This window comes from Diadema antillarum, unplaced genomic scaffold (genome assembly GCF_040938485.1).
Source record: "Diadema antillarum isolate AM-2024a unplaced genomic scaffold, OU_Dant_1.0 seq00000217_RagTag, whole genome shotgun sequence".
NCBI lineage: Eukaryota > Metazoa > Echinodermata > Echinoidea > Diadematoida > Diadematidae > Diadema > Diadema antillarum.
The window spans coordinates 953,771-979,711 of record NW_027271272.1 but is presented as its reverse complement, the minus strand read 5'-3'; the positions used below and the strand labels follow the sequence as shown (position 1 = coordinate 979,711).

Genomic DNA, 25,941 nt, shown 5'->3' with positions numbered 1-25,941 from the left:
ACAGGACGGGATTCGAACCTGGAATCTTCTCCGTAAAATCCAGAGACTTAACAACAACACCGCGATGGTCCCGACCAAACGGGGTAAGATTTAAGAACGGTAAAAACTTGTCAAAAAAAAACTTTTAAAACACACAAACACACGCACAAATCAAAACACGTACCACATCTTGTATGGCGTAAGACGCTATCTTAGCTCTGAGGAACTTCTCCGGCGGCCCGTTTCCGTCAAGTCCGCTATCAGAATCATTCCCTACACCCTCATCATCGGCGGCTTCATTTCCGTCGACGATCTTCTCCGGACTGATGTAGTCGTCTTCGTTGACCTCGATCGGATTGCTGCCGAAAGTGGTTCGGAACTCTTCGAAATCGGCCTTGACGTCGCCGGTGATGGTGGCTGACCGGCCGACCGTACTGCCGTAGCCGGATGATTGTTCCGTGCCCACGGATTCCGCGTCCGAGTTGTCGTCCCCTGCCGCGGGGTTCGCCCGCGGAGCAAACCAGTGCCTGATCGGCCGATCCGCCACTCTGAATCCCTGGCTTCGCAGATGGTTGTTGAAGACACGCTGGTAGTGCGGAATACGCTCCTTACTGTTAAGATTAGAATATCAACGAAAATATTATGCCGTCTAGCATTCACGTAATGCTGTATACATTTATAAATTTCATGTAATGGAATTAGTTATGAATGCCCGTATGCTACTCGTACTTTCTTCCTTTCTAACTCCACATACATACTGACATACACGTCCAAATCATGCATACAGACAATATTAAGGGGTGGAAATGTGCTCTTCTTACTCACAATTACAAAGTTGTAAACCAGCTGAGTTCATATTTCTGTGGTTCTAGATTTAGAAACAGAAGATTCTGCTTTTATAAAGCCTGTGTGGTTTGATTGGCTCCTAACACATTTGTTTTGCTCATTTTGTTGATTTATTAATGTTAAAATTGTAAATAGTTTTGTCGAAAGTCCTTCTGTTCAAAACATTCACAATTCTGTCCCCAAGAAAAATAAAGAAAGAGAGAAGAAAAATGAAAATAGTTTCTCTTGCGGTCGGTGACGTAAGCCTAAAATTATACTTACAAGACGATGCAGTACTTGGCGAGGTAGTCGAGCGGGTCCCTGACGGTCGGATCGGGACTCTCCGGGGGTTCGCTGGGTTCCGTTTTCCTCCATTTTCGCTTCTTCGGCCTTACAAGTAGAAGAGGGCAGGACAGAAAGAAAAGAAGAAAATAATTTAGCGATACTCACTCACAGCAACATAATAAGTACGTTATGACTTTTTTCTTTCTTTTTAAACAACAACCTCATATCATACTTTAGAATACCGTCTCATTCTGTACTGAATCAGGCAAGGAACTTTGTGATGAGTGACCCATAAAAGCAAGGAAGATAAAACAAGGAAGAACGTCTGTTGCAATGCTGAACCGGTATCTTTCTTCCCTCTATGAAGCGTAATTGTATTAAAATCAATCAGCTTGAATACAGCTATGCCTTGGGACTATGTGTAGAGGCCTCGACTAAAGAATATCCCAGTGATTATGATAACCATGACGATGATGATGATGTTGAAGATGATAATGATGACAGTAGCAATAATAGCATAGTAATAATAACGATAAAAATATCAGTAACAATAAATGATTATAGTATTGAGATTAAACTGATGATAATGACCATCACTGTAGTCATTGTCATAATGAAGATAATAATTTCATGCGAAGAAAACAAAGAAAAGAGTATAAAGACGAAGGAACTGAGGAAGAAATAAATGAATGCATTTTCCCCTGTCAAACAGCGCTTGACACCAAGCTACATCATGTCATATAGCCAAGTAACGCAATGATTACATTCAAATCCACATCCCTATTCAATTCGGCATCAGTATACAGACACACCCCCCCCCCCCCCCCCTCCCATGATGCTCGTTATTGTACAGGGGAACCGTGGGATACAATAGCTCGTTATTATTAAAGTACACAAGAACCGTCGCCCGTTTACCATAGAGACCATCTCCAGGGAAGAAACCAGGCACATGGTTGTTATTGCTCCGATTTGTCACGTGATCATTCCTTTGGAGATTCCCCAAACAGACTAATCGATCACAGCACATTGGCACATTATGTATACTCTGACACACATTGTTGCCACACAGCACTCAGCAAACACCATTTGTTCGATCGCGCTGTTGATTGAACATAAAACCATCGCACGCAGCTTGAGTTGATACTTTTTGTTGTTCTTTATTTGAACGGGATCGTAAATGCATTTCGCAACCTTGGAAAGAGTCAGAGGGATATTAAAAGAATTCCCCGCACCTGTTGCAATTGACCTTGATATACAAACACAAAATGTAGCAATTTGTCGTAGATGGGGAAAGCTGAGGGATTTAGCCGTGCACAAGTCAAAAACCAGTTAAAAACAGCACTGTTCCTCTATATTCTGACTGTCTTTGCTCCAAACCTGCCACATAAGATTGTAATAAATCTTATGATTATGTCGGACTACTTTACAACTACACTTACTGATCATTTCGGTGTCATTACGTTTTCACGTGGGAGAACGCACATTTCGGTGTTACCTCGTTTTCTAGTGTTTCAGAAAGTTAAAAATAAAAAGATATGTATTTTGATAGTAACTGTTCATAGGTCCGCAATTGTTTGTGATTTTCAAGCATCTCTTGATAAGTGAATATGATAACCGGTCATTATATTGGAATATTGGAACATTTTCGAATATAAAAGATTTCTCTTTCAAGATGAAATGCCTTTGTTAAATTACAGGAAGATTTAATGAATGTGGCAGGTTTCATCTCATCTTTCCCCGATAGAATAGAAATGTGAGAGAAAAAAAAACAATTTTAATCTAGTGTTGCCATTTTCATGGTTACAAAATGATAAATTTCTGATACGAAATTTCTCAAGGAATTGACGATATTAAACCATTGCATTTTGATCACTTGTTCGTTGAATCAATAAGGATATCATATGAACAAAGTAAATGTGATGAAGAAAATGGGCGAGATGTGTATGTGACAGTAAGATTTCGTGACACGCAATAGCTCATATTCCACTAACAAAAATGCATGCGCACGCAAAAAGCCTACTAATTAATAAGAAACACCGACTGAAATGAAGACCATTTTGAGTCCCAGCCTTAGTGTATAAGTATACGCTCGGGTTCCATGCACTCTTCTAAAACTCAGCTACTATTATCCTCGCATGATGTGACGTCATAAAAGACCCTGCTTCTCACTTGGAAATGTGTGCGTGACTTATCGGGTGCCATACACAATGAACATGATAATTATATTTATTGTACACTGCAGGATGCCCTGCGTGTGGTAAAGTCATCCATGCGCCAACACACGAGCAAATAGTGCACAGTACCAAGAGTGATTAGATTAACCCATGCAGATAATGGGTTTGACATTACCTATAGAACGAAGGCATTGCGAAATTGAAAAAAAAAAATAAGTAAAAAGTTGAAGAAACAACTAGTAATCGACAAGAATTTATCCGAAGGAGCCTACTTTATTACAACTTTACCATAAATTCTTAATCTTATTATGTAATATCTATATCGAATCAATTCGATTTACCCCATAAAAAGTTAAAGCGAAAATCATACAAGTGGCTGCAAAGTCCCCAAAATAGAATGGCAAAAATAGATACTGTTGGACTGTTGTTTGGTAGGGGGCGTAACGCACACTAGGCAATGCATATTGATTTTTAACTGTCGAAAGTTTAATCGCTCTCGCTCCTCCGCCACAAACACATACTGAAAAAAAAACCAGGCCCACACATACACAAACACACTCACACCAAACTCCAAGCAATACTACACTCGTTCAAATACCCAATTGATAGCAGACTACAAGAAAGTGTTGTTGTATCTGTTATTCGTGAATTCTATCACAATTTCATGCACGCATTTGCCTTTCCCCAAGAAATTATGATAATTATAGTGTTTCGTTGTGCAAAAACTTAGCAGTCCACAATTCATCTACGGACATGGACAGTGAATAAACTTTTTCAAAGTGCTTGTGTTTCTTGTAATTATGCCTTGTTGTTCTGAATCAACGTTTTAAACTTTTTAAGGGGCATTGAAAAGGTACAGTGTGCGAGCTTTAATGCTGTGTAGGAATATGTCTTCTGCTATGTATAAGGTTCCTTATACACCACAATCAGATGAAAAGCCAGAACATGTGAAAGTGTAAAGGAGAATGTGTGGGAAGCCACTGAAAAAAACAACAACAACAAGCAATTTGCTTCAGTCCCAAAACCGTGAGAGAAAATTGCATGTAGATTGAATGAGATGCAGACACGCTCAAAAGAAAATACTCCAGAAAAAAGGGGAAAAACAATCTATGAATTTGTTGGCATCGCAGTATACCTGTCCAAATATTCGGAAATCTAGTTTGCGTCATGGAACCAGGCATGCTTCTTAGTTTTGTGCTTTATTCAATCGTGGTTTGTGGGATTATCAAAATTTATAATTCAAACCAACAACGACATCCCATTTTTATTGGTACTTCATGTCGTTTGAACGAAGCGGAATGACATGAGAATTCACTGTTATGTGTGTTTAAGTAGAACGTCAGTTTCTTACTGGACGTCTGTTTGTAAGATTTACGTGTACTTATGCCAACAGGTTCTGGACCAAAAGAGCGAATGTGGGATTCCGAATATCTTTGACGAGTTTACTGCTCTGCCGAAGTCAAATTGCAGGAGGATTCGATAAGTTGAGCGTAAGTTCCTTTTTCCCTCTCTCTCCCCCTTTCTCTGTCTCGTGAAATATAAAATCACAGGATAAATTGAAACATTGCACCTGTGCAAAACCAACCAAAAAACTTCAACATGCTGTTAATACTCAGTGATAATGCTTGATAGTTTTGTCACCTTAGCGCCTTTTGGAGAAGCATTTCAAGTCTTGAGTGAAGAAACAGTGAATAATTCAAAGTAAAAGCGTTAAGATCAAAGGAACAACGCTGTCAAGCAAAAGACCTACTTCAACAAAACGAACGAACGTTTTTATATAATATGCATTGAGAGAGCATTTTGGTGGATTCTAAAGCCCTCATGAGGATGCGCAATAACTTATAGGCGATAAATAGCCCCTTAAGTTATAGAGTCATGAGAGTTGAACAATATTGTTCAACACAAACATTATTACACAGGCGCCCGTTTCACTGATACTCATAATATTGCTTACCAATGCCACATCACAAAGTGAAAAAGGAATATTCTTTGTGGCGTCACAGAGGGTTCGTTATCATCATTATCATTCTTCTTCTTCTTCTTCTTCTTCTTATTATTATTATTATTATTACTACTACTACTATTATAACTATTATTATTATCATCATTATTATCATTACGATTATTGTTATCATTATTATTATGGACATTATTTGATTTGGTGTTGTTATTGCAAGAGAAGCTGCTCAATGTATATGTGACAACATTTAACCTTATACATTCAATGCGACCATAATGTGACTTTATCTAAGTAAAATAAAGATATATACAAGTATAATGTGACTTTATCTAAGTAAAATAAAGATATATACAAGTATAATGTTGTGTTTGTGTTTGTGTGTGTGTGTGGTGGGATGAGTTACTTCTTAACAAAATGCAATGCGTGATTTGTTACTGTTTCTGCCTTTACATCATATACCTGCCACTGCACCATACAAAATCATGGTGAAGCTATTCTATTCTATTCCAATAATTCTTTGAAATACTCTAATAATTAACATTTCCAAGGTAACGTCAACATGACGGTTTTTCTATTTCCTTTCTGATGTCGATGCTTTGAGAGGATAAGTAAATCAAGCGAAATGGCCAGATTTATCAAAGTTTTGAAGGAAAAAACGCACACAAGAAAAACAGGTTAGATACAAGTTACCGTTATACCATAGAAGTCATGAATACAGCTGAAGAAACACAATTTTGTCCATCCGTTATAGCAATGCGTCTCACAGAATTTGGAGAGAGGACTGTATTCGAGACAAATATTTCTCTATCTTAGGAAAAGGATGATTTTAGTTACCAGATATCCCAGACCCTTGATATGAAGAAAATGAAAGAAAAATGATTTATAAAAAGACTCCCAAAAGATCCCAAGATAGAAAAAAAGAGCTTTGACTGTTAGAGACTGTTAGAGAAGTTATTATCAATATACACGAAAAATTATTTAATCCACCAAAGTACTGGTATACATATTCAGCGCATTAGCTATTAATGAATACCTTATCCAATGTCTCAAACTGTAAGTTTTATCCTACAATTGACGTGATTGAGTGGAAGTCTTGTTTCAACTTGCAAATTACCATAATCAGTTAATTACGATGACTGATATTCAATCGAATAGCGAATTTCGACGGCCTTACTTGTACTCGGGTCTCCTTCGCCAGATGATTGGCTCGGGGCGTGGGAGCGGGAGCGGAAGCTTCTCCGGTTCGGGACTCGGCTCCTTCGCAGGCTGCGGGTTCTTAGCGGGAACGGAGATGTCGGGAAGAGCGGGAACCTGCGGCTCCACCAGGGGGAACGTCTCGGGAAAAGCCGGCATGGGCATGTCCGGCATGGGAGCGCGTGGAGGCATGACGAACGGCGCCTGTTTCGGCGGCTGGAGAAAAGAACGAGATAGGAAAGGGGGCAGAGAACGATTTTGATGTCTTTTCGTAATTTGAGTGATGTTATAACATTGTCTTTCAAACTTGTTAACAACTTAAAAATGCCATCAAGCCATTCTATCATCTCGCCATATGATCCTAAACGGTCTTCCATCCTAGTCGGTTGTCATAGTGATTGCACATCATCCAGGGGCGCATGCTATACACAACGACTATAGTACTGGCACTGGTATACCTGATCTGTCATTCTTTTCTTTCTCAATCTTCATCCTCCGTCCATATTATTATGTCGATACTTTAATATTTTCCATCATCATTGTCCTTGCCATGATGCTATGAGAGACTCTGTTTAATTTCATTCTATTTCATCTACTTCATTAAAACAAAGATAATTACTGTAAACATTTAACATATACATGGTTTTAAGAAATCAGTGCAGCTCTGCATTTATTTCATGAATTGCTTACCTCTTTCTAAGAATTGTTTATTTTTTCCGCATATTGCAAGCATATTCCTCTATAGTTGTCAAGAGGCAGCTTGCTGTGTAACCCTCTCTCGAAGTTGACTTATTCAGTGTTGGGCAGAGATTGTTCAAGCAAAAATGCTCGATCGAAAAGGTTCGAAGTAATCCCCAAACTATTATGCAACTGACACATGAGTTTGAATCCACGTGTTCGACAGACTGGAGTGCTTAGCTCCTTATGGCAAAATCCTCCGAGCTGCATTTTGGAGGCTTCACGGCTCAAAATAGCCGCAAGCTTTAAAGTCTGGAGTTTTTGGACTTAAGCTCGGGATTACTGTAGAATGGAAAGGTAGTTGGTAATAAATGGTACGAACATCTTGTAAAGATAATGATTATAACCGTCAATACTTTTTTGACTAATTCATTTTCATTTGGCGCTCTGAATTCCCTTCGTTTTCATCATATGTTAGTTTTTTTGGTTTGTGTTTTCTTAAAGTCATTCATGTTTTTTCCCAAATCCTTTCTGTTACCCCCTCTCGCTTTGTTCCCTCTATCTTGCATTTATCATTTGATCTCTTGGCATTCTCTGAAAACTCTTTTATCTAGACTGAATTTTCCTTTTTCTCCCACCATAAACTCGTTTACCCAAACTATATCTTCCTCAAATAAGGACGTAAACATGGCGATGTAACTTGTAGCAAGTCGTATATCAGATTGATAAGAGGGGAAATTGTTTAACTTACCCGTTTTGGCATGGGCTTCGCCTTGCCCAGCGGTTTGGGTTCTTTCTTCTCGTACTTCGGCAGCTTCGGTTCCTTGGGCGGTTTCTTGACCGGTTTTGGCTCCTCCTTGCTCGCCTCCACTTTGGTCTCTGCGGGGAGAGATGGACCAAACTTAAATGGGTGCCTGTGCTGGCTTACGTCAATCCTGAACGTGGGACTGTCGGCCAATTTGGGCTGCCTATCTTCCATTTTGGGTGGCCGGAAGTTCACAGAGTCGCATATACAGTTAAACCCGTCTTTCGCGTTACAGCGCTCGAAGAAAAATGAATGCCGAAGCACCCATTGATGGCAGTAGCACTGATTTTTGTGCGGATGCCTTCGCTTCTACGAACACTTTCCACTGATTGATCCTTCAAAATTCATTTTAACTTATTCAGTTCTCAAAACACGATAACGATGTGCAACATCGTCACCAGTTCACAGTCTGACAGTACAAAGAGCAATGCCTTCTACACGAGCGATTTAAACTACAGAAGAGTGCAGCGCGTTGACAACGCTAATCCGGATCAAAGTCTATCATCCAGAAGACCTTGAAGTTTCTCAGCCACACGAGGGCTTATTTCGCGTATGCAACGCACGCATTATTTGCCAAATGCAAAAACAACAATAATATAAAGATAGATAGACTGAAAGGAAGACTAGTAACATCGGGTCGGCGCGGAACTATTGGTAAAGATATAAAGTTGCTGCAGTCAACGATAAAGTGGGATATTGACAAGCGTACATTGATCGCTCTTTGACCGCCATTATAATTATGACTCAATTATAGACCATTTACAGGACGAGCCTATCTGGATACCGATGATCCCATCTGCGATATCGGCGACCCTATCGATACCGACGATCCTATCTAAGGTACCGACAATCTTATCTAAGATGTTGGCGATCCCAGGATGCCAACGTTCCTATCTAGAAGATACCGATGATCCTGTATAAGAAACCGATGATCTTATATACTGATGATCCTAAGACACCGACGATCCTATTGATCTGAGATACCGGCGATCGTATATCAACAAGATACCGACAATATTATATACAGATTTTTAACTCCACCACAATTCACAAGATTGCAATCATGTTGGTGGAAAAGCTAAATAGAAGTCATGTCGGACCATGAAGGTCTCTTTATTGTGGTCCCACGAAATATTCTTTTTTTTTTCTATTCTTTTTTTTTTCTCTTTCAGACGAGCACAATGTCCATACCCATCCACGTTTTTTTTTTTTTTTTTTTACATTTGATTTGATATTTGTCAATCCAATATCACGTAGGCTAGCACATTAAATCTATGAGCCGTTATAAGGTGCGACAGATCAACAGGGTGCCAAATATAGACACACAATGCCTCGTGACCCCCTCATCGAGAATGAAAGAAAAATACTTTAGGCCATAAAAGTTTAATGCGTGCAGCGCAGATGTTTGGTTTAAGGTTTCTTAATTTTTTCGTCAAACTTCCGGATCTATTCAATGAATAAATGTTCAGTTGAATAGATGTAAATGATGTATACGCTTTGGAACGAACGCAATCAAGTTATGCTCCAAAGAATACTAAATTTTAATAGGTCTGGAGAGAAAAAAATGAATAAAAACAGTGCATACCCTGAGGATTTACGGTCGAGCGAACACCTGCGAGCATGAACGACGATGAATAGCAGTGAACAGGCTACGTCATTTGGAACACAAACGGGGATTTTTGGGGGGAGCCGATATGCACTATATGGGGTAGGGTATAGGGTTTAGTCAAGGAGGTACTAGTACCTCCTTGGTTTAGTGAACTCATTTTGGGGGCTGCTTATTGTTCACACGGAGCAATACCAACGTTATATGCCCCAAAAAAGGTTCGTCAAGGAGTATAATTACGACAGGTTCGATTGAAGTGCAGGCAGTTATGGAGCCCAAAAGGTTACAAAAGAGTTTGCCTCAAAGACGCACCTCGTTTCCCGCGTCCTTGGTCTCAATACAATTGTTTTTTTAGATTTTTTTGTTTGGTTGTCACGAAAATTCCCAAAACTGTACCAGACTGGACGTTATGGCATCAACTCCCCCTCCCCCCACAAAAAAAACCAAACAAACAGAAAACAAGAACAAAACAGCAGCGGTATTGGTTACAGGAACAATCTGGGATAAAAGTATGTCTTTTTCACAATAAATCCATACATGCAAAACAACTTCCACCCTACCCCACAAAAAAAGAATGGACATGCAAAACAGTAACTTTGAGCTACGATTATTTTTTTTTGCATGGTGAATGTCTAGTAGGTGGAATATTTAAATTATAACTGGAATTTGCTTCAAAATGCTTGTCTGGGTATATAAGGTGTCAATCAACTTATTTGCAGACTTCGGGGGATATCAATTTCAACTTGTAGATGATGCTACAAAGTCAGACCAAAAGGGGGCTCGTTATGTGTTGTTGTTGTTGTTGTTGTTGTTGTTGTTGTTGTTGTTGTTGTTGTTGTTGTTATTATTATTATTATTATTATTATTATTATTATTATTATTGTTATCGTTGTTGTTGTTGTTGTCGTTGATGATGTTGTTGTTTTTAAGAGCTCTTTACACTGGCAAAAATCGAACCAAAAATGTCACCTTCGACTGGGGGCGGAGATGGTGGTTTCTCTTGAACTGCTTCCGGTTCGTGACCTGGCGTGACCTCCGTTACCGATGGGTCGAGAACGGCCTCTGGTATCTGTGGCGGTGTTGGATCAACAGCAGGAGGCGCTGGCTCCGTTTCTATGATAGGAAGTGGCAGAGTTTAGTAAAAAAACTTGCTAAAGATGGCGGTCTTTATAGGAAGCTTCTTCCCCCCCCCCCTTTTTTTTTCGGGGGGGGGGGGGTTGACGAAAAAGCAAGAGTTATTGAAGTTTGCGTAAGCATACGTAGGTATAATCACTGTTTCATCGGTAATAGCAACGATTATGTTCTGAAAGGTGTTAACATTTCAATTTTGATTTATCTCATATTGCAAACATGTCGTCATTTTGTAAGTTGTACGATTATTCCAACGGTGACACCATCTCCATGACAAAGTATGAGTTTGCTCACCTGGTGCCTTGTAAGGAATGCGAGGAATGTCCACGAATTCCTTCGATGCCGATTTATCTGCACAGACAAAACGTAGTACAGCAAATAATGAATAATCAAATGCACATGCCAAAAAAAATGATAATAAATACATAAATAACTAAATAAAAGAAATATAAAAATGTGCGGCTATAGTCACCCCAAACATTACCAGTTAGAGTAGAACGCACTTTTCGGAATTGTCAAATGGCTTAGTGGTAATGCAGTATGATCATTACCCAGTATACCAATAGGACCTCTAATACACGAAAACGAAAAACAAGACTTTTACTTACAGTGTACAATGTATGTTGCGATTTTATGCATGGCCATCTTTCACAACTGCATTATTCATACACCACTATTCAAGACACGTGAAACTCGAAGTGAGTCCTCCAATGCATGTTGTTCAGCAAGACATATTTCATGTGTCTGAATATGATATCTAGGCCTCTTACCGTATAAACCCTAAATGATGTGATTTTTTTTCTTCAAATCACTGATAGTGATTGAGTTTTTCTTTGTCTTTAACAGGACAAATATTTGCCTCTTTGTGAAGTATTAACTTTGTTAAAACAGGTAACTGTAAAACAACAATCAAGATCTTTAGGATTTGAAAAGAAAAACGACGTAGAGAACAGGGAAAAATAACTTGATTATTCACAATCTCTATGAAAGCAAGAAAGCACTTGCGCTCGTTCATTAAGTTGTGTCTTTGTGAGACATTTATTTTCTATTTTCGACTAGAATATTACAAACTGGAATTCATCATTTTTATTCATGTGATATGGATTCGAGTTCACAGAATGAAGATTCGGAGGGGACGAAAGGAAAATTCAAACAACTTTGAATTAAGTTGCCACACCGATTGGTAACAGCAAAAGATTGTGAACACGATTAAGATTAGCGTGCATAGTGCTTTGAAGAATTTTCGTGAGTGTTAATTAGCGCATCCCATCACCAGAGTAGTGAAACATCCCAAATATTTCAACCATTGAAAAAATCCAGACACAAACACCAACTATACTGCTACCCTATCATGCGCTACATGAGTGAAATATTGATAACATGCTATGGAGTTGTGTGTTTTTAGATTTGCTGTAAAGTAAGTTTGCCTGATGCACCCTTGCCATTTTCCTCACTATCAATTGAGCTTTGTAAAGGATTACGTCATTCAGAATGTGTGTTTTGCAACTTTATCTTTAAACAAGTACATTTAATAAGAAAGTAGATGAATATGTCTGAAAAAACTAAAGGTTTTGCATCCAATATTAACATGATTAACTGGAATCATATTCATATTATTTAGACTGTTTGTAGCTGCCTGTCAAATTGTATTTTTTTTTTGTCTTTATGTGTCATAATGTGGCATTTATTTTTGTACCTGAATATTAAGTGAATAAAATTTCTTTTAAAAAAAAAAACCCTTCATCTTCAAACACACTAAAAAGGGTGCTTAATGTTGAACAATGTTGAACCTTTTCATTAATTGATACTTCGGAATTCAGTTCAATTCTCCATTCATTTTTGCTGTGTTCAATTATCTGGTTATTTAGAAATTGTTTATATTTTATTGCATACAGAGGAAGCGATGCCATTGCATGACGATGTCGCGCCATGTGAGGATGGAGAGTGACCTGTTTACATTATAGGGATAAAATACTGGTTGCTATTGGGTGGTGACATGAAGGGTTTTCATTTTTCTTTTCTTTTCTTTTTTTTAGAGATAAAAATTAGCTGCTGAGATCTGAAGAAGTTGGAAAGTGATATGAAGTAGAGCAGACCGCATTGGTCATATTATTTCGCAGTGGCTAAATCCAAAAATTTCATGGGGATATCATAACTGGAAGCCCGCCGCACACTATACGAGTCACGACTTATACGACTGACAGACTTCGGATCTGAAATAAACACGCGTGTTTATTTTGAGGCTATTTGATTTATTTCGGATCCACAGTCTGTCAGTTGTAAAGTCGTGCGTCATATAGTGTGCGGCAGGCTTTACTCTTTAAAGTTAAAGCGTTTTGATAAGGTCTATCTAATCTAGAGCGATGAGCAATGGACAGAGATGGACTGAATAGAAAGAAGAAGATGACGACAACTCTACGCGCCAAGCTTGTCACCATGGCAACAATATCTTGCCATTACAACTGTCTAGGATATTCGTATCGTATTACCGTAACCCACTAAGGAACGCTGCTTTGAAATACCAGTGATATAGTGATAAATATATATATATCTATATATATATATATATATATATATATATATATATATATATATATATATATATATATATATAGTTCCACTGGTAGCTAGTGAGTTAAACGTTTTGAAGATCTCTTGGCCCTTAAGCAAAATCCAATGCTCGTTTTCCGGCTACGCGGCGCGTAAATTATTTACTGCGTTTTGAGGAATAAAAATAAGTTTCCACCGGCTTCCTGTGAGCGGTGACACAAAGAAATCGATGATCATTAAGCGTTTTGCGTTATATACTGAAGATGAAAAAAAGGAGGAGATATCATTAAATGTATTTTATTTCATGTGCACAGCGCTGTGAGCAGTGGGGGAGGGGTAGATATATCATGAATTATGAATACATGCTGGAAATATGCTTCTACTTCTCTGGTTGAAATATGTAGATCCCCGAATAGTACTTTGATATCAAAGCACTACATATTCTTTGTTATTATTTATAATGGTGCTTGATACACATACGTCACTTCGTACCAGCGTACAATAAACATTGCTCTATCACTCTCTACATGTATACTGATACTATACCCCTTTCATGATGAAATGTAGTGTTTTTTATCATTTAAACTAAAAGGAGGGTTCCATCGTGATGATCTAGTTGATAATGTGGGTTAGATTGTGGAAGCACATTAGGGAGCTTTAGATTTCTGCGACGGGGACGTACAGAGGAAAAAAAAACCCAGAATCTAAAGCTACTTTTCAGCAAGACGCAGGGGAGAGAGGAGAACGTCTAACACAAGCGTCGTCTCAAACGTCCGCGCCGCAAATCTAAAGCTCCCTATTGTCTTGCTAGTGTCGCAGAAAGTTTGGTGCAGTGAGTGTTAATCAACTCATGGAGAATCCCGACGATGATTATTGACCGGATGTGCGAAAAGACAACTGAACTTACCCGGTTTCTTCGCTTTAGTTTTCTTTTTCGGTTTTAGGGGTTTCTTTCTTTCGCGTCGAGGTTTCGTTTCCTTTGGTGCGGCTGATAGCGTTCAAATGTATGGAGGGGATTGGATTAACACTTCACAAACTTACATACGCACGTAAAGAAAGGACACTTGTGGTACATATCAAAAGAAATTATGATGCCATACAGTCAACGAGTTACAATTATGGTGCAATAGACCTACGATTTTTCTCGTCGAGGTAGATAAAAGACGTGTAATGATGACGAACCATACTTTTAAGCTGCGAGAAAGAGGAAGTAAAGGAACTCTGTTCACTCCATTCAAAACATTCGAATAATGAGTACTACAGTGTATATCTTCATATTTATTGTGCTTTAGTTCGAGACAGATCACCGTTTTAAGCAAGGCTCACTTTTCGTTGTTGAAATAGTTGCATTGAGGAGCATACCTTTTGTCGTTTCCACAGGCGGGGCCGGAGGTGGTGGGGTGGGGTCTTTTGGTTTAGGTTCTGGGCTTGGCTCCTTGGGAGGGGGCGGTGGTGGCGTGGCCTCTTTCGGTGGCGGGGGTGGTGATGGGGGAGGAGGGGTGGGATCTTTAGGTGGTTCTGGGGGTGGCGTCGGCTCCTTGGGCGGGGGCGGGGTAGGCTTTGGAGGTGGGTCAACTGGAGCTGGGGCTGGTTCTGGCTCCTCTTTCGGAGGTGGGGTCGGCGTTTGTGGGAGGGGCGATGCAGGGGGAGGGGTCGGAGTAGGAGAAGGGGAGGGCGAAGGTGAGGGGGAGGGGGAGGGGGAGGGAGAAAGGGACGGGGATGACTCCGGCGAGTCGGACGGTGACGATTCTGGAACGAAAGAGAAATTGTTGCTATTTCAATTGCAGTCATAAAGGGATTCGCTTTAAATCGAATTAGCGAGGGACACTGTGTTATGTATCATTGTTTGAACAAATTGTTTGTTCTCTCTCTCTATTTTGAATTATGATGATAATTTTTACCAGCGGAGACGTCACTTGTGCATCCTCTGTACTTAATGGCTCGTTCTTCATAATACACTTAGTTGAAATTGAAATTTTTAAAAAGAGTTTATCAATTTTCAGTCATTCTACGAACAAACTTAACAACTGGGATGTGCTGTGAACCTCAATCAAAATCATTAATATCCCTAATGCATGCTTAGAGAGTTGAGTGCTACGCAATACGTTAACGAAGACAATATATTTGGCAGCACGCTGTGAGCGTAATTGATATAGGGCCTGCATTGAATCTCAAACATAAGAAGCACATAGTTGAGAAATTGTGTGAATCTTAAGAGTGATACCAAAGAGGCACATATCTGAATCAGTGATAAATACGTAGTAACTTATATATTATGCTAAATAGAATTCTTTATATGAAAGACGCTTTATTGAGATTTAAATTAGTAACAGATAACCTATGTACTTTTCTGTAATAACAGCGAAGAAACAATTATGCATATATTTTGTTCTTGTCGATTATATTCAAACGAAATATGGTCAAAACTTGAGCTTTGGCTGCCCCGTAATGCTATTCATATTAAGCTTACAAATCAAAATGAACTATTTGGTTTTTATGTACGTAATAACAGTGCCCTCAATTGTATTATGATTATAGTAAGGAAAGAAATTTTTACAGCCAAATGCAAAAATTGTTTGCCAGTTTTTGAACAAATATTGTCAGCGATAAAAAGTTATTATGATATGGAAAAGTATATATGTAAAACAAATCTGAAAGAAAAGAAATTTATGAAAAAGTGGTTACATTTTACTAAATGTTTCTGATTGTGTTTTCTTATGAAATGATTTGTCAGGTAATTTTCTGACACTTTGAAAAGAATTTGCAATTTATAATTTATTTTTGTAACTGTTTGCTGTTCTTATTGTATTTAGAATGGCCAAGAATATCATGTGTTAAATCTGCATGTACATACATATCTCTTTTTGTATATATTTGTGTGTATGATATTATTTAATAAAGGAACCCTGTGGAAGGGGGAAAAAAGAAGTAATTTATTCAACGAAAATAAAAAAAGTAAATTCATGAAAATGAACTTGCCACTTAGCTGTTAAAAATGAACCATCAAACTAATTTCACATTCTTGATAGAAGTCTTCTCAAAGACGTATACATGATTCAACAGACAAGAACAAAATGGTAAATTGATGACGTGACAGGTTTTAATCTTACCTGGTGTTTCCTCTTCCGGTGAATCTCTGCCGGGACAAAGAGGGGGGAAATAAGTTCGAGTTAATATGCGAGTTATAGCGAGCCACTTCTAGGTCTACTTGAGAATGTGTGCTCAAAGTTGGCAGGACAGAAGTTAATCAACCTTAGAGTTATTTTGAGCTAACAATCCGATGGATATAACAGATATTCCAGTATGTAAGAAACAAAAATGAATTCTGTAAATTTATAGTAAATTCTATGTAGCATTTGATATATCTTTATTAATCGCATAACAAAAATACATAGCATGATAAATACAATCTATGGTCAAATACAACAAATGGATTGCAATGTATTTTAATGTAATGTAACACAAAGTGAGACGATATCACAGAAAATTACATCACATGTATGAAGGTAGCGACAGCAAGCGTAACGTATTATGACATGATTGGTAAAGTACATAATAAGCGTTAGTACAAAATACGTATACGTAACGAACGTGTACAAGCATTGCATTTTGGGGCTTTCAAATTCATTAATGATTTTCGACCACCTGCATATGCCTCCGTACTCGCATGATTGCGACTGGATCTGGATTCTCATTGGCCGTAGCGTTAATTCTCTGAGCGTTAGTGGGCGCTGTTACTACGAATGGGATGTGAACGCTACACATTGTCCACATTTGGATTGTGAAATTCATCCTAGCCGTGCGTGCGTGCAAGTTTGTGGGATATACAGGGGATATACAATCCCTTTGGAGCTGTATATACTTAGTACATTTTGGCATAATCGCGCGCGCGTGAGTGTACGTTTAGAGCCAGAGATGGGCCAAAATTTCAAGCATCATAAACAACATCATGGAGTAGATTTAAAAAGACACACTTTCGATGACCTATTTGTTTCAGAATAGTACCAAACGGCACTAAACGTCGCATGATGATGGAGTGACCACCGCAATTGGGAACAGCAATAAATGAGAGATCGTGAAAACTTCAAACGTGGTTTTAAATTACAATATCACACAGAATATATGCATATACACAAACACACACACGTACACACACATATTTGTACGAGAATGAATGAGAATGGTTGAACTGTAACGCAATTGTGATCAAACGCGACTCAACACCAATGTGTAAAAAGCACTGAGAGGGATAAAGGAATTAAGGAGAACACGGATTGTGGGTGTGTTGGGGTAAAGAGGAGGGGTGCTGTGGAAAGGCAGTGTCATGATGATATTTCACGAACACCCCCTAACCGCTGGATGGGTGTGGTTGGTGGTACGGGTGTGTGGACCCTCGTGCAACTGATGATAAACTTTTTTCATTATTACATATTGTTATATATATGAAAAGGAGAGGGATAATAATTGGTAGCACAGGGATTGGATAGGGGAAAGCTGGTGTAGGGTTGGTAAGGTTCAGCGTGTGGGGGTTGGCGGAAAAAACACTGTGTGCACGGCAATGACATTTTGGTGATTATAGTGTGGTGCAGTGTTCCCGAATACCATGGTGCGCCACACTCAAGCGTCTCAAGTGATGCGTTGCCATGGTTACTCACACGGGCGACACGTCCTCATCCTGTGCATCCTGTGCACCCTTGGTAGCTGCCGCTTTGGATTTGCCCTTACCGGCGTCTGCTCTCTTCTTTTGCGCCCCCTTAGCAACCGAGGACATTTTCTCCATCATTTCTCGTCTCAACTTCTCCTTCTCCTCCTTGCGTTTGGCTAGTCGCTCCTGCTTCTCAATCTCTGCCTTTTTCCGCTTTTCGGCAGCAAGAGCCTCTTTCTTCTCACGGGCCTCTTTGGACTTGGAGCTTACTTCTGAATCTTTAGCTTTCGCGCGTTCCCTCTCCTTCTTCTCCATCTTTTCCTTCTCTTTCTTCTCCCGTTTCTCTCTTTCCTCCTTCTCCTTCTTCTCTTTTTCTTCCTTCTCCTTCTTCTTTTTCGCTTCAAGTCTGTCTTTAAGTTTCTGATCATCTTTTACCGTCTTTTCAGTAGGGTCTTCTTTGGGTTTGGGATCCGAGTTCAGAGTATCGGGTTTCTTGTCAGGTTTGGGCTCACTTAATGGTTTACATCAGGGGGAAAAGTTCGGGTGAGTAGGTAACAAAAGAAATCAAGATGCATGCAATATAAAATAAATACGTCGTACAGAAAGGAGAGGTTGGTTAATAAATGATATGATACTTTTACGGACTAGGAAAAGAAACCGAGCATTTGCCAGGAAAGAAATAGACCAAAGGGAATCGGAAGATTCATATATCTTATTATTGTTCACTCGTCTGTATACTTATCTGTTAATTAGTTAGTTAGTTTGTTTGTTTGTTTGTTCTTGATATGTGCCGAGAAGATCAAGATATTCAAGAATATCTATTTGGAATTGTAATATTCGAAATCCTACCATGTGGGTATGATCTTAAATATCTGCTTGTATCGATGGAAACGACAAAATATTTCCTTATAACTTCTTTTTTTTTTCTTTTTTTTTATCGAGCAAAATAACAGTGCCATCAAAATTGTAGAAATTGGTGATGCGATTTCCCTGGTGTAAATCTCTCACAAAAGCAATCTGGCTTAGAAATGAAAATCATAAGCTTCTGGAGAATGGGGAATTAAGGATAACCGATCATTCCCAAGTTTCCCTCTGATACAACCCGAACAGTATATTGCAAAGGGGTAAGAGATCTACTAATGACAGTTGGTTAAATAAAAAATAAAACGACAGAGAATAAGGTGAAAATGTGCAGATAGCGTAACGGTTATATTAAGCCGTAGAGTACTAGATGAACGGTAAGAAATTGACGGTATACAACTTACGTTTATTTGTTATTGATTCAGAAGAAAACAAGGGCGAACTTAAAGGGCATCACTAGACTTTGAAATAGAGAAGGAATATGAATTACAAGTGGACTAATACTAACAGTGGATTACTAGTAATATCAACAGTATGCACAATTGAAGGAAAACAATTATCATAACTCTTACTTCTTAGGTGGTGCTACGGGCACCGGTTTCGCCTTTTCGACTTTCTTCGGAGGTTCCGGTGGTGGTGGATCGGGCTTTTTCGGCGGTGGTTCGCGCTTCTTCTGTTCAATCGGGACAGTCGGCTTCTTCCCCTTGGGAGGGGGCGGAGGTGGAGGAGGCGTAATCGGTCGCAGACGTTCGGCTCTTTCCGGCGGTTTCCAGTCAGTCCTGGTCGTCTTCGTTTCAGACTTTTTCAGTTCGAATTTCTTCACTTCTTTCCACTCCGTCTCGTTGCGCGTGTGTTCGATGAATTTCGTAGTCTCCTTCTCCGTCTTCTTGAGCTTAAAGCCCTCGCTCTTCGGAACGTTCAACTTCCGATCTTGTGAGAAGGGATCGGACGCTTCCGTGAACTCCTTTTCAGTTTTCTTCAACTGAAACGCTTTTGGAGCTGAAGCGAAAGAAGAAGAAGGAGTAAAGGTATGATTAAAGCAATACGTGGAGTGTGACAAGACGTCATCGGCGAGTTCCAACCAGAACATGGATGTTTTGCTGTTGGATATCGCGGAATCGGTACATACCTGATAATGTATTGTCGTCAAAAGATGTTTATGACGGCTAGCAAACAAACTCTTCAAAGAAAGCGATCTTAACTATTTTCAAGAGACCTTTCCATTTTTTTAGATTGATGATAATTCAGTAGAATGCCCGGGGTTTTTTTATGCTCCGTCGAAAGAACTTCATCGCTAGAGTGAAATCGCTGACATAACTATGTCGAAATACGCGTGACGTAAGTATTTTACCGGAAGTGATAAGTTTTGGAACGACAAGGCTTCTTTTCCATTTTTGAATCTTCATAATATCTGCAACAAAAAAAAAAAAAAAAATCTTGAGAAGAAGCTAACTATGACAAAAAGTTGATATTCGGCACGTTCAGTATGAAATGAAGAGAATTGTGCTGACACTGTTGCGATTGAGACTAGACAAGAAGTACAAAAACGCGCAGCGCCATTCATTCTCTCCTCCGCGCAGAAAGAAAACAAAACATGGTAAAACAAGGCAGAGCGGAAACAAGGCAGACATTTTATTTTCTTTAATACAAGCATAGAGAAATAGAACGAGGAAATCCTCACGTTTGTAGAGATTCTTCCTCCGTTCTGCCTCCTCCTCTTTCCTCCTAGCCTCATCCTCCAGTCGCCTCTCTCTCGCTTCCTCCAGCTGGCGTCGTCTTTCCGCTTGGCGGCGCTCTTCTTCTTCAATGGCTATAATCGGGAGAGCAGCCCACAGCAGAATTATTATTTTTTGTGAACCAACATCGGGACATAGTTGAAGTAGAGCTAATGATTATGGCAAAAACGGATTGAACTATCTAACTACTTTTCGCTGCGACGACATCCACACTGCCCCTTCTCTTCCCCTCCCTCTCTCTCTCTCTCTCTCTCTCTCTTCCCCTCTCTATCACTCTATTTCTCTCTATCTTTTTTTTTGGAGGGGGGTCTAGCTGTTTATCCGTCTATATCTTAAACCTATTTCTCGATTTGAATACATGATATACTACACTCCTTTACATAAAAGAAAAAAAATCACAATATAGATTAATTTCGGCACTGCTTACTTTGGCGGTTAAATCCATGTTTATTTGAAAACCGGTTTAGACGGAGATTGATAAATTTGAACTTTAATCTGAACAGAAAAGCAACAGGCTATTACCCATTTTTGTTTATTGCAGCTCTGTCCTAATTGTAATACACTTTCACGCATGAGCTTTTACTTGCAGGAATTGCTTGACATAGTCTGCGATATTTGTGTCATGATTATGGAACCATGTATAATATCTTAGTCATTAGCTTCAGTGACATCGTCTGAAATAAAGTCTAAACATTTAACACTTTCACCACGTAAATGAACAATAAAGATATTCAATGTGCTGCCAAAAATGTGGGAAAATGTATATGTATGAATAATTCTCATGAACAACCAATGGGAAACTAATGACCAAGAGGAAAAGGATAAAACTGAATTTAAATTAATTAGACAGGAAAGCAAGAATGGAATAAATCATACTTTGTGAAGTGATGTGACGAAAATAGCATACAATGTGTTTGAAACGTGTTGCAGACTTTGACTACACACACAAACATAGCGTATCTCGTGATCAGAAATTGAATACAAATGTATGTATTTCAATCAAAAGGACGCAAAATGAACATGAAATGAGCGAGGGGAGGGGTTAAAAACAAAGTAAAGTTGATGATTGATTTATCAGAACTATGATGACCTTCCGAAGTGATGGACGTTCCAACACCGGACGTAGAGCCGTCCGAGCCAGCGGCTTTCTCGATGAAGTATTCGGGCCAGTACCGGCGGAGGGCTGTGGTGGGAGTGGTGGGGTGTGAAGTGAGAAGTTTGTAGAGGGTGGTGTTTGGAAGGGGTGGTACAGACAGCGGGGGTGGGTGATGGGGAAAGAAAATAAAGTAATTTATATGTCGAAACAGATATAGAACGACATTACCGAAGACTGAATAAGTGAATCACATTCATATTTACGATTCTATTCTACACTTACATACGTCAAGTCATTACGCCAACTTTAATGATAAACGGTTTGGATAGTAGCTTTCTAAATAGTTACCGATTCAGATTCCAAGTACGTTTGAAATTACCGGAAAATGTTTGAAACCTTCACTTGTTTTCTTTTTGTTTTCATTTTCACAAGCACTGTCTACACATTAATAAAAGTCATTTTCCGTGACAACTATTGGAGAATGGATATTCTAAAATTCTGACATTTGCAATTATAGTTCAGACAATGAAATAATTATAGTTTGACCAAAATGTGTACGGGTTCTTCTGAAATTAGACATTCCAGGTGTTATTCATTTCACTTTCCTCATCATCGAATCACAAGACCTCATCATTTTTTTGTCTTTCTATTTTTCTATGAATGCTTAAAATCACGAAGTCCCTGTACTAAAGTAATGTTGTGATTATCGTTTCAGTTTAGCAAGTTCACAATAATAATTTGTTATCGATAACACGTGATTATAAGTTTCTGAAGCCACTTATACCGTGAGAAATAACGTCATTATCGCTTAGGAATTTTTTTTTTCTAGCAAACTCTTTAATCACAAGAATTATATCACGGTTCTAATCGCTACCTTTCACACACCGTTGCAGACAGCCCCATTCTTATTTTATTTTCCGTATTCCACTTTGTGATATGTTTAAGGGCTCTAAGCCCATAACTGTTTCTTTACAGGATTTATTCTAATTTTGTGGGTGATTTATAACCAGTTACATAGCTTACCTTCCATACACGCGTAGCAGTGCACTGTGTGGAAAGAGCAAAATGATGTCACGGTTGATTACTTCAAATAAGAAAAACTACGAACATATCACGACTGATAACTCAAATAATAATATGAATACATAAAGATAGATACAATGATTCTTTTGTTTTTCGAATCATGCTCGCACACAGAATGTTGGAAATTCATTCATCAACTTCATGTAGTAGAGGGTTTTCTAGCAATGATGATTACTAGGTATGATAAATAAGACGCACTCTATGACGTCATTCAATCAATATTGAAAGCTTAAAGTAAATCACGGATCACTACACAGCTCAGTCGTTGAATTGTTCTCAACTGCAGTCAAGGGAGCTGTTTTACGTATTACAAAATAGCGCCATCTACTGAGCACGGGGCTCGGACCTCAATTGCCAATTCAACGCAAAACAGTCTGAACTGCAAGCTAGAAAGAACATTAAAGCAATAGGAAGATAACGCTTAATTTTGACATAATACCAACTAATTACATGTTTCACAGGGCAATAATGTTTCTGTATTTATGGTGATATTCTTTAAAGTGAATAATTTCGTATGGCCAATACAGGATATTGTGTAATATTGATATATTATTCACTCTCTCTTTTTTTTTTATCATAGTAAGTATAATGTGTCGCATGTTACATTTGCCCCTGATCTTTTATTGCAGAACACTATATCACTATCTATCTAACTACATTATACATCTATTTATCTTTCTATCTATCTTTACCCTCGTATTCATAGATTTAACTGATTGTCTGTCCTTCTGTCTGTCTGTCTGTGTATCGATGTACAATGCATGTGCAAGAGTACGTATGATATAGCATTTGTTTGTGTTTTAAGTCATGTTTTAAGTGTAGGCCCTATACTACTCACTTTCATGAATCTTCAGCTTCGGCGGTCCTCTTTCCCGAATATGCTCCATGACGCACTGCGGGACTGGCAGGGGTTTTTCCCGCGGGATCGACGGGAGGGGCAGCACCGGGTCGGCGAGCTTGGAGACGTTGAGCTGGAAATCGCCGATGCCGCTATCACTTTCGAACTCGTCATCATCCGCCTCGACGTCGCTCTCGAGTTCTTCCTGGGAAGCCAGGTCTGCTGCGCCGTTTTGGAGGATTTGTGGAAGGTAACGGATGGGGGGGGGGAGGGGGAATGGGGTGGATGGGGGAGATTTGGGACAACAGGTGTAATATGGAGGAAGAATGTGTGAAAGTGGAAGGAGTGACCATTGGAAGGGAGAGTGACTAAATCTATAGATTTGGAGGTAGGTATAGTCACATGAAATGCTCTAGATTTGAATACAATGCAGTTGATTTGTACCAAGGTAATGAACGACAACCCAAATGGAAGTGTCTCTGACAAACAAAATGTGGTAAGAGAAATGAATTCATGTAGGAAAAGAGAGACTGCATGCAATGTGTCGGATGAATGCAATTGACGGCAAAATCTTATTAAAAAAAAAGAGAAAAAATCTACTGAAAATTCCCGTGAAAACGTTCACAAAAAAAAAAACAACAACAGGCAGTGCAGATATGAACTACTTTTAGGTGCTTGCTTTTTCAAACTAGTTTTGTTCTTTGGAAGAGGGTGTGGCTCCTAGTACAGGTAATGGATGCTAAACTCTGAAGGTGGGCATTTCCTAGGGTGACGAAACCAGGGGGGTGTTTCATCAACGTTTGTCAGCGCTGACAATTTCAGCAAAATCCTTGGTTTTGATTGGCTGAGAAGCTCTGGTCACTGACTGTTACTATGGTGATTGTCAGCGATGACAACTTGTCAGCGCTGACAAACGTTGATGAAACATCCCCCAGTTGGTATGAAAAAAAAAAGTGGTTTTGTGTTTCTCATGACACGGAACAATGAATAGAGAGAAAGACTGACATTTGATTACTAATGAACGTTATAGGGAATGTCGGATGAAGATGGATTGGTATTTCTGGTAACCATAGCAACTGCAATAGACATACCGGACGTAAGAGCAGACGGATGAGGCGACGTCGGCCTTCCCTTGATGTGGGAGTGGACCTGCTCATCATAGGGCTCGACCACGTTGTCGACGAAGGTGTAGCCACCACCCACGCGTCTGGGTTTGATCACGTGGATGCTTCAGAGGGGAGAAAGAGAGAGAAAATAATGACAGAATGTAAAAGAAAACTGCAGCAATAAAAGTGAATGGCAAGTCTACCTGACATGCTCGACGAAGAAAAGCGACGTGACGTGGCCAACTGAGGGCGCCCTTTCCAACCTCCTCAGAGGACAGGGGAATAGAATCAGTAAGAATGGGTTCTAAAGATTGCTTTTGAGAACGAGACTGCATGCGACTGTATTTGTATTCTGTGAGAAGAGATTGGGTTGGGTCATATCTCTTATTTTCATTCTGACTGTTGCGAATTTCTGGAAAGGAGACGTGTAAAACTACTATGAGACAATCGTGTAATCATCATCATCATCATCATCGTCATCATCATTATCATTATCATCATCATCATCACCATCATCGGTACGATAATGATAATAACAGTAATTAGCATGCCGATGTACTGAAGCAGTTTTTTTATGTGAATTAATGTTACTCTTACAATTGTATCATAATTGATTATGGTGGTGATGATGGTGGTGGTGGTGATGATGGTGATGATGATGAACATTATAATCCTTTCATTTTTCTCAACACCATCCTCAATTATATTGACATTTATTATCGCGATGACTGCACGTTTTATTCAAAACATGAAATCAGTGTAAGTATTTCTGACCATGATGAACTCCATAAAAGCGTGATTTATCGTCATCTTTCTGAAGTCAAACAATGCAACATGACTGGCGTAAGTCTATCCCCACTATCTCGTCGTATGCATATTGCATTCTGCATCAACCCAGGAATGGCCTTGTCGAGATTGAAAGAGAATCCGAAAGGAGGCACCTGTTTTCTCAAGAGCCCAATACGTCAGCTTTTCTGGACACACACTACCTGACCACGAGCATGAATTGATTTCATTTGACTGGTACGTGCATGTTATTAAAACTAGATGAATGAGGTAAGATTGATTGCTGAAAAAAAAAAGAAAAGAAAAAGAAGAGAAATACAAAACTCACTGCGGTACACGGCAGCGCGAGCACCCGTCGCAGATGCGGCTCTCCGCTACGTGGGCGTGTTCTTCCGTCGGCGCCAAGCGCGCCTGCGCAATGTCCCCTGTGACGTCACTATCTTCTCCTTCCTGGTCAAGGTAGACGAACGGACCCTGTTCGTAACAACAAGAACAACCCTTCGTTGGTACATTAAAACCACTATCTAGCATTTGCAGATGAGAAAAAAAAAAGTTTCAATTTTTTTTTCAAAATAGTTCTAAAAATGTGAGTTATGAATAGAA

General features: G+C 39.2%; 1 protein-coding gene across 1 annotated transcript in view; it reads right to left on the bottom strand.

The window, feature by feature from the left end:
* Positions 1-25,941, bottom strand: part of LOC139729077 (uncharacterized) — a 58,375-nt gene that overhangs the window by 11,879 nt on the left and 20,555 nt on the right. Inside the window, exons 4-21 of the mRNA XM_071640000.1 lie at positions 25,667-25,812; positions 24,756-24,815; positions 24,538-24,674; positions 23,447-23,665; positions 22,549-22,572; positions 21,520-21,612; positions 20,375-20,503; positions 19,266-19,692; positions 18,268-18,343; positions 17,843-18,069; positions 16,298-16,323; positions 14,550-14,936; positions 10,932-10,988; positions 10,476-10,619; positions 7,847-7,974; positions 6,398-6,633; positions 1,087-1,194; positions 164-590 (exon numbers count right to left, since the gene is read on the bottom strand). Of these exons, the coding sequence (XP_071496101.1) occupies positions 164-590; positions 1,087-1,194; positions 6,398-6,633; positions 7,847-7,974; positions 10,476-10,619; positions 10,932-10,988; positions 14,550-14,936; positions 16,298-16,323; positions 17,843-18,069; positions 18,268-18,343; positions 19,266-19,692; positions 20,375-20,503; positions 21,520-21,612; positions 22,549-22,572; positions 23,447-23,665; positions 24,538-24,674; positions 24,756-24,815; positions 25,667-25,812 (3,051 nt within the window). The remainder of the gene's footprint in view (positions 1-163; positions 591-1,086; positions 1,195-6,397; positions 6,634-7,846; positions 7,975-10,475; positions 10,620-10,931; positions 10,989-14,549; positions 14,937-16,297; positions 16,324-17,842; positions 18,070-18,267; positions 18,344-19,265; positions 19,693-20,374; positions 20,504-21,519; positions 21,613-22,548; positions 22,573-23,446; positions 23,666-24,537; positions 24,675-24,755; positions 24,816-25,666; positions 25,813-25,941) is intronic.